Source organism: Rhineura floridana, chromosome 5, assembly GCF_030035675.1.
Source record: "Rhineura floridana isolate rRhiFlo1 chromosome 5, rRhiFlo1.hap2, whole genome shotgun sequence".
Classification (NCBI taxonomy): domain Eukaryota; kingdom Metazoa; phylum Chordata; class Lepidosauria; order Squamata; family Rhineuridae; genus Rhineura; species Rhineura floridana.
This window is the reverse complement of record NC_084484.1, coordinates 558,277-575,824: the sequence shown is the minus strand read 5'-3', so window position 1 is coordinate 575,824 and position 17,548 is coordinate 558,277. Positions and strand designations below refer to the sequence as shown.

Genomic DNA, 17,548 nt, shown 5'->3' with positions numbered 1-17,548 from the left:
TTAACTCAAACACTCAATTTCCTCCTGCCTTACTCTGGGGAATACTCCCCTCCCTTTCTAAGTCGAAAGGACTCCTGGAGGATTATTTTCGACCGATTGAGGTGGATTGTCCGAGCTCCACAAAGAGGCCTGCATTGGACAACATCGCCCCTGGGCAACATAAACTCACACGTGCTTCAATGGCGGATTCAGGCCACAACTCACCTAGCTTCAAAGACGAACTAGCCTCACAACTGCGAATATTGGAAAAGAAATTAGAAGGAGGTTGGACAGCAGCAGTAAAACCCATTGATGATAAACTGGAAGCTTTAAACTCGCAGCTGAGGGAAATTACTACTACTGCATCAGAGGCCCTGGATATTGGCATGCAGAATTCAAAGGACATATTGAAATTAAAACGTGAAAATAAAATTCTTAAGAATCACTTGGAGGACCTGCAGAACCGAAGTAGACGGTCCAACTTGAAATTTAGAGGGATTAAAGAAGGTGCGGAGGAATACTCGCCCTCCATGGCATCCTTCCTTGTGGTGTGGCTTACAACAGCCCTTCCTGACTTTGAGATAACATCCAATGACCTGGAGAGAGCACACAGAATGCTGGCAGATAAGCCTAAAGAAAAAGCCCCTCCATGCCATATTACTGTTTGCTTCACATGCTATGCGAAAAAAGAACTGCTACTTGAAATCAGAAAAGCTAAGGAATTATTATTTGAAGAACGCCCTGTCATGGTTCTGCAGGACCTTTGCCCTGAAACTTTAAGAAGAATAAGAGAATTATGTCCATTTACTATGCTACTTCAGAAGGCAGGAATCTGCTACCGATGGGGATTTCCTTTCCGTCTCATAACATCGTATAATGGCCAGACTATATTCGCAGTGACGCCAAGAGAAGCCATCAGATTACTCCAAGCCTGCAATGTAGACTGCCCGGTAGAGTTAGACAATCCTTCAGTTGAAGAAGGAGAAGAAGTGGACCAACGAGATCCTCAGAACAGATGGCAGAAATCCAAGCCAGGGAAACCTTCCTGGAAGCGCCAAATGCCTTTGGAAGCTGAGAAAGATAGGCAACCCAAACCGAATTCCTGCAAAGACTCCTGATATTTTTTTAAGGACACCACTGCTCACTTCAGTATCCATACATAACAAGGGGCAATGTTGTTTTATTAGAAGGTTTTAATATTAGAGAGAGGAGATACGTATGTAGATATAGGGGATTTGATCCATTATAATTTAATATCTACCTCCAAAGTTTTTTCTTTGGGGGCATTTTCTCCCGGGGAGGGAGACAGTAGTAGGGGAAAAATAGTAGTTTTGTATTGCATTTTTTCTTTTTTCGATGGCCTATTCCCTTAATTTAATATGTGCTTTCAGCATATTAGATCTAAGTCCAGATCCTGAGCCCGCGGGCAAGGGCGCAGCTCTGGTAATTATACCAGTGCCTGCAGGATCAGATCAATGTTCCTACAGTTTTATAAGTAGGTTTATAGTTCTGTTACAATCTTTTTAAATAGTAATAATAAATGGAAAAATGGGGAGGGTGCAGGCATGGCATTTAAAATATTCCATTCTAATTTTAGTACACACACTGGTAGAATGTGTAAATGAAGTTTGCTCATGACAGATAACAGACAAGGTTTAACATTGGCGACACTAAAGTAAAAGGCCTTGGCAATGTAATAAAAAGGAAAAAGATGACATACTATGTAAAGCGCATGTTTCTCCACATTACTTCACTACCTTGACCCGTGCACCTTTACGTAAAGCTTTTACGGAGCTGAGGTTCCAAGCCATGCCTTCTGCTGTCTTGGAAGGACGATACAAGGGAGTTCCATTTCCAAATCGCTTTTGTATCTTTGGATGTAAGGTCCCTGAGGACCTAGTCCATTATATGTTACTGTGCCCTCTTTATTCCCATCCTAGAGAAAAGTTTTTGTTTCCCCTCCCTTGTTACGCCAGTGGTCTTTCCTCAAATGAATTGATAATCGCTCTTTTATCGGATAGTAATAACCAAATCACTATTGCGGTGGCAAACTTTGCTTTTGCCGCCAGAAAGATTAGAGAAAGATATGTTATTTCGCAGTGTAAATAAATTGTTGCTCTATATATCCTTCTTAAATGTACTTTTAGAACAAATGTTTTACTGTATCATTATACTGTTTTATGTTGCAACGGCCTATGGCCATAAGCAAATAAAGATTTGTTGTGTTGTGTTTATGTAAAGCGCATGTCCCCTGCTGGCACTGTTTTACAAGAGGTACACAAACCAAAATGTTCTGAACCATTACTCAATCATAAATAGTTTGGCAACCAATTTATAGCACCAGGTTCCTCTAAAGCCAGAGGGGTGGCAATAATTTTTCAAACAGCATTTCCATTTGTAACTCAGAAAATTTGGAAAGACCCCACAGGACGTTATTTATTTGTGGCTGGTTTATTGAATGGTAAAGATTATTACACATTTGGAACACTGTATGTGCCCAATAAAGGCCAATTAAAATTCCTATCAAGGGTATTATACAAACTTAAGAAGTTCCAGTTAGGTAATCTAATATTGGGAGGGGATTTCAATATAAATCTTAAGGGATTATTCTCACCTAAAGTGAGACAGGGATCATCTTCAAAGCAACAAATGAAAAGAAAGACTAATGTATGGGACAACAGTTCATGGATCTCATACATAAGTATGATTTAAAAGACACTTGGTCCACACTCCATTCAAATGACCATAATTTCACATATTACTCTCATGTAACTCATACACATCTAGGCTAGATGGCATCCTAATCACAAAGGCATTGCTTCATGCCTTTCATGACACCGCAATAGGATTAATCAGAATCACGGATCATGCCCCTGTCATAGCCACCTTGCAGACAAAAATACAAGAGATTATAGAGATTTTGACTGGAAACTAAATCCTCTCCTTTCAACTACACAAACTTCCCAAGTTACAGGAAACTCTTGTAAACTATTTCAAAGAAAATGATACACCTGGGATGCTCTTAAAAATACAATGGGAAGCGATGAAGGCAGTAGTAAGAGTGAGTGAATGAATGAATCTTTATTTTTACCCCGCCCTTTTTCCAAAACTGGAACTCAGGGCGGCTTACAAATAAAAACTACACATAGGTAAAAAACATGCAAAAATATACAATTAAAATAGAATTAAACTATTCGTGACATTAAAACCATGAAACATACACTTATGGTCTTGTGCACTGCCCAGAGAGCTTCGGCTATGGGGCGGTATATAAGTTTAATAAATAAATAAATACATAAATAAATAAATAAATAAATAAATAAGATACTAAGACAATTTAAAACATTAAGAATAGGACCATAGAACAATACAACAGACCTTATGAGGCCCTATCTTAAACATCTTCTAGTCCAAAAGCCTGTTGGAATAAAAAAGTCTTTGCCTGCCGACGGAAAGATAGCAAGGAAGGGGCCATTCGTGCTTCCCTAGGAAGAGAGTCCCAGAACCTGGGGGCAGCCACCGAGAAGGCCCTATCTCACGTCCCCACCAATCGCGCTTGCGAAGGTGTTGGGACTGAGAGAAGGGCCTCTCCTGAGGATCTCAATGCCCGGGCAGGCTCAAATGGGGAGATACGGTCTGACAAATATCCTGGACCTAGGCCGTATAGAGCTTTATAGGTCAAAACCAGCACTTTGAATTGTGACCGGAAACAAACTGGCAGCCAGTGGAGCTGTCGTAACGAGGGGGTTGTATGGTCGCTGTAACCAGCCCCAGTTAGCACTGTGGCTGCAGCTCTTTGTACCAGTTTAAGTTTCCGAGCAGTCTTCAAAGGCAGCCCCACATAGAGCACGTTACAGTAATCTAAACGGGGTGTAACTAAGGCATGCATCACTATAGTCAAATCAGGAGTCTCCAGGAACGGGTGCAGCTGGCGCACCAGTCTTAGCTGGGCAAAAGCACTCCTGGCCACTGCAGAGACCTGGGCCTCCAAGTTCAAAGCTGAGTCCAGGACCACACCCAAACTGCGAACCTGTGTCTTCAGGGGGAGTGTAACCCCATCCAGCACAGGCTGAATCCCTATTCCCTGATTTGCCTTTCGACTAACCAGGAGCACCTCTGTCTTGTCTGGATTTAATTTCAATTTGTTCGCCCTCATCCAGTCCATCACTGATGCCAGGCACCGGTTCAGGACCAGGACAGCTTCCTTGGCTTTAGGTGGGAAGGAGAAATAGAGTTGGGTGTCATCCGCATACTGATGACACCGAACCCCAAACCCCCAGACAACCTCACCCAGCAGTTTCATGTAGATGTTAAATAACATGGGGGACAAAACTGAGCCCTGAGGGACCTCATATGTCAACGGCCAAGGAGTCGAACAGGAATCCCCCAGGACTACCTTCTGGGTTCGTCCCTCCAGGAAGAAGCTGAGCCACCGCAACACAGTGCCCCCAAGTCCCATCCCGGCAAGGCGGCCCAGAAGGATACCATGGTCGATGAGGGGTCTGCATAAAAGAACTTAAAGAAATGAAGCTTAGGAATAAAATACAAATTGATCAATTGGAGAGAGAAATAAGGAAGTTATTACAGGAATTAAGTAGAACGGGTTCAAAGCGTGTATATAAACAATTAGATACGAAAAGTAAAGAATTAGATCTTATAGACACAAATAAAATTATGATTAATATGCTATATACAAAACAGATTCTATGAATTTGGCAGCAAAGGCTCCCGTCTTCTGGTGAATAGACTTAAATCAAAAAGAAAAAATAACTCCATATCTACTATCCGAAAAGAAAACAGCAAGCTGACTTGTTCTGTGGCTGAAATCAAGGAAACATTTAAACCAACCCTAAAGACATTGATTCCTACCTCCAAAATCCAAAATTAAACACTCTATCAGAGGCAGAGAGGGAAACTCTCACAGCTGATGTTACAGAAGATGAGTTGAAAACAGTGTTCTCCTCTCTTAAAACCAATAAATAGCCAGGCCCAGATGGGTTTACCAATGAATTCTATAAAAGATTTAAAGGCATACTAATCCCTAAATTATTATCCCTATTTAATGCTATATTACACGGAGATCCATTTCCCCATACTTGGGCAGAATAAAGAATAACAGTTATCCCCAAACCGTTCCGTGATCCTCTATCAGTAGATTCCTATAGGCCCATAGCTTGTTTAATACAGATTACAAAATATTCACCACATTTATAGCAAATGGGTTAAAATTTGTAGTATCAAATTTGATTCACCCTGATCAATCTGGCTTTATACCTCATAGGCAAATTGCAGACCCCATTAGGCAAATTTTAAATGTGATCAATTATTGTAAAATAAACAATTCTCCCCTCGCATTCCTGTCCTTGCATATATTTAAAGCGTTTGATTGTGTGTCCTGGCCCTTTTTGATCAAAACAGCCCAAACAATGCAATTCAATGAGAAATTTATAATGTTATTAAATAAAATATATTCACCCACCACATCCAAAATTAAAATTAATGGAATGAATTCACCACAATTTGATATCCTCAGAGGCACCAAACGAGGATGCCCCCTTTCACCACTGCCTTTTTTCTTAGTTATGGAATTGTCGGCTCTGCACCTTCGGAATAATGTTTACATAAAAGGAGTCCAAATTGAAAATAACATGCACTTAATAAGTCTCTATGCAGACAATACTGCACTACTAATCTCCAGTCCTCTGGAAGCAACACCACATATCAAGCAAGAGTTACAGGTCTTTGAGGAGGTGTCTGGTCTAAAAGTAAATCAGAGGCACTGTGCTTTAATATTCCACCCATACAACAAAAACAATTCTCGGCTGCCTTAGGTGTACGTTTATGTCCAAGGCAGTTGAGATATTTAGGTATACAACTACATAGAAATTATAATATATTATTTATGACAAATTATAGACCTCTCTGGTATAATATAAAAGCAGATGTAAAAAGATGGCAAAAACGAAACCTCTCCTTATCAGCTCGCATTGCCTCGGTGAAAATGAACATATTGCCATGGCTCAACTTTCTTTTCTATGCATTATCAGTATATGTCCCTGATAAACAGTTAAAAATCTGGCAGAAGGAATTGGAACATTTCATATTTAATAAAAGGAGGCCTAGGATTACACAATCATTGTTATTCAGATATTCCAAGAAAGGAGGCTGGTGAATTCCAAATCTGAAACTTTATTTTGGAGGTAACCAATTATCCCACATAATTCATTTAATATTGGGAAGTAAATCACGAAGTTGGACACAATTAGAAAATAAGACAATACAAGAAATTAAGCTGGGAATTTGGCTTCTTCAACCTTTTAAAAAACAAATATTCCAGATTGCTGGGCAGAACCCACTTACCAATGCACTACTAAAAAGATGGAAAACATGTACCTGATACATCACCGCTAATTCCATTAGTTTTCCACCAAAATTTTTTCAATACTAACAGAAGTCTACACTGGCAAACATGGAAAGAACATGGCTTCTTTTATCTTCGGGATTTTTTCCGTAACAAAACTTCAATCACAGAAAGATCATTCTGACATGCAATGGGTCAAACAGAAGTGCCTTGGCTACAATGGAGACAAATACATGATTTTCTTCTCCGTCCAAAAATTAAAACTCAGGCTATTTTGAATTTATCTACTTTCGAAAATATAATCTTGGCAACCCAAAACAAAGGGGAATTGTCTCTGAGCTATATTCAATGCTATTAGAATTGGGGAAAAAAACTTTGTTAGGGCTTAAGAGTCAGTGGGAGGGCGACTGGTCGATCGGGCTTGATGAGGGGGAATGGAGTCAACTTTGGAATAAACAATTGGTGCCCACTTCCTCTCATCAAGTCCATGAAACCATGCTGAAGGTGGCGCATAGGTGGTATGCCACCCCTGTGCAAATTTCCAAAGTTACCCAAATGCTGGAGGGGTTGTGAGGAATTAGGTACGTACCATCATATGTAGTGGTCATGTGCTCCAGCACAGATGTTTTGGATCCTAATATTTGATGAGATTCAACGAATTACAGGACAAAATATAGAAAAAATGCCACAATTAGCAATATGAATTTTTTTACAGACTTAAATAAAGATTTAAATTGTAAACCATTAATAGGCCACCTTTTTATGGCAGCCCGGCTCACTATAGCCAAACATTGGCGAGATTTGAAAGGGGCCACCCTGAAATACTGGCCATTATGGAGAAATTGACCTCAAAATTACAGCAAGCTCAGGGCCTCGCACAAGCAAATACCTTTGTAGATATCTGGTATCCGTTCATAGTTTATGTTAACCAAGTTCAAGGGGACATAGCCCCGCCGATATATTATGCCAATATATGGAATGCCTAAGACTAAACACAGCTATGCCTGGAGGGTGGGTGATAAGGGGGTAATTGGTCTTAATGTTTCGTTGCTTGTTTGTTTAATATAAGGTTTTATCAGGTTAGCCATATGATGTTAGAATATGGACCTGAGTTATTTATAGTCATTTATTGTTTTTTATTTCAGATTGATTTACCATAATGGCTTTTGTTTTAAAATTTGTATATAACAAAACATGTAAATAATATTCTGGATTTATTCTGTTCGTAAAAAGTTTAAAGTTTCAATAAAAATATATTTTAAAAAAATTATCACATTTGGTATATTAAAAGTACATTTTATTCAAACAATTATTACAAATTGAATTTACTTTTTAAAATTTTTACTTTTTTTGTAACAAATGGATCTACAAGCTCCTGAACTGTAAGGAACCTCTTTCATTTTGTCAGTTTATGAGGAGTAGGCAAAAAACAATTAAAAAAAACAGAAGAAACCATCAACATTAATAACAAAGAAAATTATTTAAGTCTCCGCTAGTCCTCCACAGTGTCAAGCAGACATAAAGCATCCATTCCCATAAAAAGGGGAGGGGCAAGATTCAATAAAACATTTTATTCATCATGCTAAAATAAAACATTCCATAATCCATTTTTTCTTCATTTTTTTTCAATTTTTCAGAAAAACAAAACAAAAAAGGCTTCTGAAAAAATGAGGAAAAAACAATTTCTCCCCAATTTTTTCCCTGGACCTTCACATCTCTAGACTATAAATTGGCCATTGGTCTAATCCACCAGAATTCTTATGTCCTTAGACCAACCCACCCACTCCACACTACAGTGTGCCAGAGGAGAGCAGGGTCATCCCTTGTACAAATAGTTCCTGATTACTCCAGAAACAATTGCAGAGGTTCTCATATATGCACAGTATTTTGGAGATGAGGCAGAAGTAATCAAAAATGAATTGGCAAATGAAATACTATGCCCACTAACAAAGCTTCTTAAAACATTAACTAACTTTGGTTGAGGAGAGAGTTAATGGAAAAAAATTATACCTAGACTAAAAAAGGAACGTTAAAGCCAACTATGTAACTGAAGGACTAGTTTTTAGAATGTCTTGATTAAAGAAAATAAAGATATCCATATTCGGGTTTAGACTCACTGGGACTCAGAACTTCTGCAGGGGTTGGGGACCGATTAGAATGGTCCGTCCCAGGAGGCTGATGGATCCGGATGGTTTCCTGACGGCTCTTGGAAATTTTCCTGTCACCTTGGCAGGCGATCCTGTTGAAACCCTGGTTGACCTCTGGAATAGAGAAATGGCCAGGGTGATGGACACGATCGCTCCTGAGCGTCCCCTCTCTCGGAGTGGAGCCAAACCGGCTCCATGGTTTTCCAAGGAGCTGGTGGTGATGAAACGTGTCAGACGGGGACTAGAGCGACATTGGCGGAAGACTTGGAGCGAAGCTGATCGATCTCGGGCTAGAGCCTATTTGAAGGCCTACTCTGAGGCAGTATGGGCTAGGAAGAAATCTTTCTTCTCGGCCTCCATTGCGTCTGCTGGGAGCCGTCCAGTGGAACTGTTTCGAGTGGTTAGGGGGCTTTTAAGTTCCAGCCCCCGTGAGGGTAATTCTGACCACTCAGCAGACCGCTGTCAAGAATTTGCACGGCACTTTGCAGACAAAGTCGCTCAGATTCGCTCTGACTTGGATGCTAAAATTGATACAGTCTCTGATGTAACTTTAGTGCCTGTTTGTCCAATTAAAATGGATTCTTTTCAACTTGTTCTGCCCGAGGATGTGGACAAGATCCTTGGAGCGGCGCGTGCCACCACTTGTGTACTGGACCCTTGCCCTTCCTGGCTCATTAGAAGTACCAGAGGGGGACTGGTCGATTGGCTCAGGGGAGTAGTTAATGCCTCTCTACAACAAGGCAGAATTCCATCATGCTTAAAGGAGGCAGTTATAAGACCACTGCTGAAAAAGCCCTCCCTGGATCCCTCTTTACTAGGCAACTACCGGCCAGTCTCCAATATTCCATTTTTAAGCAAGATAATAGAGTGTGTGGTGGTTGCCCAACTCCAGAGATTCCTGGATGATACGGATTATCTGGATCCATTTCAATCTGGTTTCAGGCCTGGCTATGGGACAGAGACGGCTTTGGTCGCCTTGGTGGATGACCTATGCAGAGAACTGGACAGGGGGAGTGTGTCTCTGTTGGTTCTACTGGACCTCTCAGCGGCTTTCGATACCATTGATCATGGTATCCTTCTGGGCCGCCTTGCTGAGATGGGACTTGGGGGCACTGTGTTACAGTGGCTCCAGTCCTTCCTGGAGGACCGAACCCAGAAGGTGGTACTGGGGGACTCCTGCTCGACCCCCTGGCCATTGACCTATGGGGTCCCTCAGGGTTCAGTTTTGTCCCCCATGTTATTCAACATCTACATGAAACCGCTGGGAGAGGTTGTCCAGGGTTTTGGGGTTCGGTGCCATCAGTATGCCGATGACACTCAACTCTATTTCTCTTTTCCACCTGAAGCCAAGGAAGCCGTACGGGTCCTAAATCAGTGTCTGGCATCAGTGATGGACTGGATGAGGGCAAACAAGTTGAGATTAAATCCTGATAAAACAGAGGTACTCCTGGTCAGTCGGAGGGCAGATCAGGGAATAGGGATTCAACCGGTGCTGGATGGGGTTGCACTCCCTCTGAAGTCTCAGGTTCGCAGTTTGGGTGTACTCTTGGACTCAGCTTTGAATTTGGAGGCCCAAATTACTGCTGTATCCAGGAGCGCCTTTGCCCAATTAAAACTGGTGCGCCAGCTGTGCCCGTTCCTGGAGCTGCCTGATCTGACTAGGGTGATGCATGCCTTGGTTACATCCTGCTTAGTCTACTGTAACACGCTCTACGTGGGGCTGGCTTTGAAGACTGTTCGGAAACTTAAATTGGTACAAAGAGCTGCAGCCAGAGTGTTAACCGGGGCTGGTTACAGGGACCATACAACTCCCCTGTTACAACAGCTCCACTGGCTGCCAATTTGTTTCCAGTCACAATTCAAAGTGCTGGTTTTGACCTACAAAGCCCCATACGGCTCAGGTCCAGGCTATTTGACAGATCGTATCTCCCTACATGAACCTGCCTGGGATTTGAGATCTTCAGGTGAGGCCCTTCTTGTGCTCCCCACACCTTCGCAAGTACATATCACACGGACACGAGATAGGGCCTTTTCGGTGGCCGCCCCTAGGCTATGGAACTCCCTTCCGAGTGAGGTGCAATTAGCTCCCTCCTTGCCGTCTTTCCGGCGACAAGTAAAGACTGTTTTATTTCAACGGGTGTTTGGGATAGAGAACGACCAAGATTAAATGTCATAGGATTGGTGACTACAGTATATGATTTTATTATTTTAAATTGTCCGCTGTTTTTAATGTATGTTTTATGGTTTTTAATTTTTCTCATAGTTTAGTTCTATTTTAATTGTATATTTCTGTATGTTTTAATGCTGTTGTTTTTAGTTGTAAGTTGCTCTGAGTCCTATTGGAAAAAGGGCGGGGTAGAAATAAAGTTTATATTATTATTATTATTTAGGTCCCTTTGCTTAAAAATTAATACACATACCTAAACAGATGTTTTTATTTCTTAACCACCATGAGACATGTTGCTGGTGGCATACACATTTTAGAATAAATAAAATATGAATATTTAGAAAGATACAGTAAAATTAAATACTGATATATTACATTTATCTATCACCTTTCTGCAAATGCACTCAAAGTGCTTCACAGCTTAAAATAATGGTTTATAGTTTAGGTAACATGAGGCAACATGATACAAAAGGCAAAGGAACGGGAAAGAAAAGAGGGGAACAAGCAAATTCAGATACCATTTAATTTGGAAGGTATCCAATAAACTTATGAATGAAATAATGTAATTTGAAATCCAAATTGTACCCCTTTGGAGTTGGGGGAAGTTTATTTCCCTTTTTACACAAACATGTTCACCAACAGTACTTTTGCTTGAACACTGCTCCAGAAAGGGACAGGATGTGTAATGTCCAATAAAATTTTCCTTGAAAGATGGCTTCTGTTCAGGCCCAGATTCTGACTGACAGTCCACATCTGGACTCAGTCCCATAAGGGAATCATCTTCCCCTTCCTTATTTGCAATGCTATCTTGAGTATTATCCCCATCAACATATTTCTGTCATCCCCAGGCAGAGGCTCATGGCACAAACAGGGCGATATTACATTTACTAAACTTGCATGGGTTTTGGATTTGACCATATTAGCCATTTTGAGTTTTCTTATTCATTTCTTTCTGAAAACGAGGAATAGTTTTAGTTTCCTTGATTTGAAAATTAAGTCCTTCGCACTTTTAAAAACAAGTTCCAAAAATTAATCTGAATACCAATTTTCATCAAGATATTCTAAAAAGGTAAGACTCCAATCAAATGGCTACACTGCACATACATGCCAAATGAATAGCTATAGGTCTGGACATGTTTAGCTACTATTACACTTTACTAGCAACCACCAAGTTCTACCAATTAAAGCATTATTCCCTCAGCACCAAATATAATTGCCTACCCTTGCCCCCTCACAATTAATGCAGAAGTGTGCTAGCCTTATTTTAAAGTTCCAGTACAAAGTAATTTGAATTCACAAAGATTAACACAAAGATTAATTTTTAACAGGACTTCGTAAGAACTTGTCAGATTCCAACTTGCCAGATTATGTTTTCTTATGTTTGATCCAATGGGAATGTCTGGAAATTATACTAAATCAGAGCCCATACCTTTGAGCTCAGGAGCAAATCTAAAATCCAAAAAAAAAAACTGTTGTGGGCACCACAAAATACCCAAGTCACAGTAAAAACAAAAAAAAAGAAAAAAGGCTGTGCTCAGAATGCCTCCCTCCCCCTCCAAATAGGCAAAACATCTACACCCCTTCGAAAAAAACACAAACAAAAAAGGCACCCATAACCAATGGCTCATTTAAAAAATGAGAATGAACATTGTGAGGGGCAGGGGACTTTGGTGGGTGCCCAGAGGTCGTCTGAGGGTAGCTTGGTGCCCATGGCTCCATACTGGAGACCTAATTGAAATTGGAAATGGACTGCCTTCAAGTCGATCCCAACTTATGGTGACCCTATGAATAGGGTTTTCATGGTAAACAGTATTCAGAGGTGGTTTTACCATTGCCTTCCTCTGAGGCTGAGTGGCAATGACTGCCCCAAGGTCATCCCATGAGCTTCATGGCTGTGTGGGAATTGGAACCCTAGTCTCCCAGGTTGTAGTCCAGTTTTATGCCTCTCCTTCCCTCCTCTGGTGTGGCTGCAAGGAGGAAGCTCAATACTCGTGGCTCATTCATGTCACACTAGAATAATACAAGAGTAGAGTTGGAAAGGCCCTACAAGACCATCGAGTTCAACCCCCTAATCTATGCAGGAATCCAAATTAAAGCACACCTGACAGGTGGTTGTCCAGTTGCCTCTTCAATGCCTCCAGTGTTGGAAAGCCCACCACCTCCTTGGTAATTTGCATTATTGTTGTACCGCTCTAGCAATTATGATGTTTTTCCTGATGTTCAGCAGAAATCTGGCTTCCTGTAACTTGAGCCCATTATTCCATGTCCTGCACTCTGGGATGATCGAGAAGAGATCCCGGCCCTCCTCTGTGTGACAACCTTTCAAGTTCTTGAAGAGTGGTATCATATCATTCCCTCAGTCTTCTCTTCTCCAGGCTAAACATGCCCAGTTCTTTCCGTCTCTCTTCATAGGGCCCCATAACTTTGGGATAGTGCAATGACTGAACAGTTTCAAATTTAATCTCATACGGTAAGCAGAGATGAAAGAGACCCGTAGTAAAACTACAATACAATATTTATTGACTAACACTAAGACTTGATACATTGGCACCAAAGGATGGAGCTTGCTCACTTCTACATCACTGCAGTGTTAAAACACTACAGAATGATATTGTAGGCTGATACACCAGTGCCAACAGAACTTTACGTTTGCTGGGGTAAACTAATAGATCATGGAATCATCCCACTGCCTGAAGCAGGATGACAGATTTAGAGGCAGAATGTTTGATTCTTCTTACCTGCCCCCCGTAGTGCTTGAATTCTTGTTCAAGTAAAACAAAAACAAAACAAAACTCTCTTTTACCTTAATATGCATCTTGGCTCTTTTCAGCAGACTGAGTGTGGTGTGTCTAGTGCTATCTGCTCCCAAAGGGACAAGCTGTTTTAACTCTTCTAAATATAGCCGGAGTTTAGCTCGTCTGAAATTATTAAAAATCACAGTGTTGTTACAGTGTAATATAATTTGTTAGAGAGTAATAGATAGTATATACATTTAGTCTGCTTTCAGAATTTCTGCACAATACTAACTTCGAATAAACAAAACACAACTCACCATGCTCCACCATAATCCTTAGAAAGGTTAAACAAAGGTCGAGACATCACATCAAGTCAGTGATTTTTTGGAGGTTTTTCTCATAATTGTACTCTTATTTTAACTCACATATGCTCCCCCCATTAGCTATCCAGGGCAGCTAACAGAATGTAGAAGACGCACTAGAAATCACATAGTATCTTATATTCTGTTTTTAAACTTCATGAGACAGCACCTGTCATTATATTGCCAAAGTGTGGCAGCTGGGCCAAATAGACTTTTTCAACAATTTAATCTGAGAGGAATGGAGTAAAAGTGTTCCAAACAAACAAAACAACACTTGACTAGATTCAGTTTGCATACCAAGGGAGGCAGTATGGGGCTCTGGGTAAGAATGGTGGATTAGGACCAAGACCACCTAAATTTAAAGCTCCATTCAGCAACGGAAGTCATTGGGAGACCTTGGGCCAGTCACCATCTTTAAGTCAAATCTACTACAGAGAATAACTTGGGGTAGAGGGGAAGGAGAAGACAGACGAAAGAGAACCTTGTAACTTGGAGAAAGAGATAAATTTAATAATACCATCACTACCACGCAGAGTGAAAAACTCTTTCAGGCTCTAGAAAGGATTTTAGAGAAGACCACTGGTGTAAAGAATGGAAAAGGGGTTTGATGCAATCTGAGAACTACACAAAGATATACAGAGAAATAGCAAGAGATTTTATAGGTAATAACAAACTTTGTATCAGACATCAAAATTGCAAAAGAAGGACTATTTTGCCTAATTTTCATTAAAAACCTAATTTTGGACCATAATGGGAAGACTGGAAGTCAAGAAGAACGAAGAATCTTAAATGCATGATAAGGAGGCAACAATGTGAAAATATTAAAAACGAGCTGGTCAGTGTACACAAAACATCTGAAAATCAAATATGGAAAAGGTACACCCAATGACTGAAGAACTTTACTTTCCACAAAGGCCAAATGAGGATGAAGCCATTATGCTATGTTAACTTAAATGGCTAGAAAGACCTGGACAAAGTTGATGCAACAATTCTCCCCAAGTTAAATCGTACTAAAAGCTACTATCACCTACACCAAATCCCAATGTAGTCACTTGTTGGGCTCCACTTCCTTTCCAGCACTGGATCTAAGCATGAGCAGCAACACACCTGGCTGCTTTCTTAGGACCAGATTTGTGGGCAGGGAAGGCTCCAACCAGCCTCTTGAAACAGAACTCCCCCTAGCTAGCTAATTGGGTGCACTCATCCTTTGGTGCAGATTGACTGGGCGGTAGACCTGGACTGCTCTCTTCTGTGGTTCTACTTGCCGTTCTGGTCTCAATAGTGTTAATTATTGTTAACTTGACCCTGAAAAGTTGTAAAACTCAAGTGATCAAATGAATCTAAATTTTAGATTCTTCTTATTTTAAGAAGACTCCATACTCACATTTTGAGACCACCCTGGATTCATACTGAAGCCCCAGACTCATGTGTAAGAATAAGCCAGATTCAGCCTGTAAGCCTCCATAACACTTTCAAAGCTGTAATAAGAGCTTGCAATGATCCCCCCGTCCCTAGACTGATGTCAGTGGAGGCTTGTTAAGGCCCTGGGAGAAAATACTAGATTGTATTATTAATTAGATTTATTAGTTGCTTGTTACCCAAAAGAAAATACTGATAAATATCAAAATAAATGTATCATACCACAAAGCAAAATAATAAAACAACCACACCCATACAGGCACAGAAAGATTTGGCAACACCCTAATGCAAACATCATCATCTTACTCTATAAAACGCCTGGGGAAAAAAGACAAGTCTTTACCTGGCATTGAAAATATGTCAATGAAGGTGCCAGGTGGACTTCACTGGGGTAGGCTTCACTGGGGAGGCCCTCTACCTATTACCCCAAATCTCAAAGCCATAGTCACCTCTCCTTTCCCTCATACACCAATATCCTTCAGTTTCCACTTACAGAGACTCCTGTACATGTCTTTGTCACTCTCCCATTTGTGGCCAACTACCTCTTTGCACAGCCCTGCCTATCACAAAGCAGTGCTATGGCCAGGTCCCACCCATATGTCATCACCAGGCAGAATATTTTTTAAATATGAGTATTCTCTTAGGGTATCTAGACTCTATGGCCTGGCAGATTTGAATTTTATCCAATCAGGATGCAGTAAGTAACATATATTGAACACAGGGAATAGGTAGGGAGCTATTACTGCCCAATTAGTACGAAAGAAGCATGCACGTGACTGCTGCAGGGTTGAGCTTGCACAGACTGACTGCAACACATTTTGACATCCAGGTTGTAGGCGGCTTCTGGGGAGTAATTATTGAACTATGCCTTAATATCCCATGCAAGCAGGGCTGTGGAGTCGGAGTCGTGGAGTCGGTAGAAATGTACCGACTCCGACTTCAAAATAAATTTTGATTGACAAAATTTTAAAAATATAAATTCAAAACGTCAAAGAAGCTTCCCATGAAGTCAGCTGTAGTTGAGCATTTCACCATAACTCAAGATGGAAAACATTTTGCGTGTCAGTGTATGACACAGGACCCAGATGAAGACAAATGCTGTGATGCCAAGATCAGCGCATATTCAGGCAGCGATAAAAATGCTCCTATGAGAGCTTCCATTTTAAAAAGACATTTACAGCCCTTTCCAGGGCTGTGGAGTTGGAAGCAATTTTGGGTGGAGTCGGAGTCAGACAGTAGAAAAATAGAGGAGTCGGAGTTGAAGGTTTGGCGTACCGACTCCACAGCCCTGCATGCAAGTAAAGTAATGCTCAAGATTCTACAACAAAGGCTCTTACCATATATGGAGTGAGAAGTGCCAGACGTCCAAGCTGGATTTAGAAAGGGAAGAGGCACCAGAGAACATATCGCAAGCGTATGTTGGATAATGAAACGGACCAAGGAATTTCAGAAGGAAATCACCCTGTGCTTTATAGACTACAGCAAAGCCTTTGATTGTGTAGATCATGAAAAACTATGGAATGCTCTGAAAGAAATGTGGGTGCCACAGCATCTAATTGTCCTGATGCACAACTTATACTCTGGACAAGAGGCTACTGTAAGGACAGAAGATGGAGAACCTGACTGGTTCCCAATCGGAAAGGGTATGAGACAGGGGTGTATTTTATCACCCTATTTGTTTAATCTATATGCAGAACATATACAGAAAGTGGGATTGGACCAAGATGGAGATGTGAAAATTGGAGGGAGAAATAAGATATGCAGAGAGTACCATGCTACTAGCAGAAATCAGTAATGAATTGCTGATGAAACTTAAAGAGGACAAAAGCAGGACTACATCTAAATGTCAAGAAGACTAAAGTAATGACAACAGAAGAGTTATGTAACTTTAAAGTTGATGGTGAGGACATTGAATTTATCAAGGATTACCAATACCTCAGCACAGTCATTAACCAAACTGGAGATAATCAAGAAATCAGAAGGCTAGGACTGGGGAGGACAGCTATGAGAAAAGGTCCTCAAATGCAAAGATGTATCACTGAACACTAAAGTCAGGATCATTCAGACAATGGTATTCCCAATCTCTATGTATGGATGTGAAAGTCGGGATAGTGAAAAAAGTGGATGAGAGAAAAATCAACTCATTTGAAATGTGGTGTTGGAGAAGAGCTTTGCGCATACCATGGACTGTGAAAAAGACAAATAATTGGGTGTTAGAACAAATTAAACCAGAACTGTCACTAGAAGCTGAAATGATGAAACTGAGGTTATCATACTTTGGACACATAATAAGAAGTCATGATTCACTAGAAAAGACATTAACGGAAGAAACAGAAGGGAACAGAAAAAGAGGAAAGCAGCAGGTCTGTTTAATTATT

The 17,548-nt window shown here is 40.7% G+C and overlaps 1 protein-coding gene across 1 annotated transcript in view; it reads right to left on the bottom strand.

Annotated features, from left to right (window-relative positions):
- Window positions 1-17,548, bottom strand: part of MXD4 (MAX dimerization protein 4) — a 63,741-nt gene that overhangs the window by 22,789 nt on the left and 23,404 nt on the right. The window contains exon 4 of the mRNA XM_061629793.1: window positions 13,458-13,572. Within this exon, the coding sequence (XP_061485777.1) occupies window positions 13,458-13,572 (115 nt within the window). The remainder of the gene's footprint in view (window positions 1-13,457; window positions 13,573-17,548) is intronic.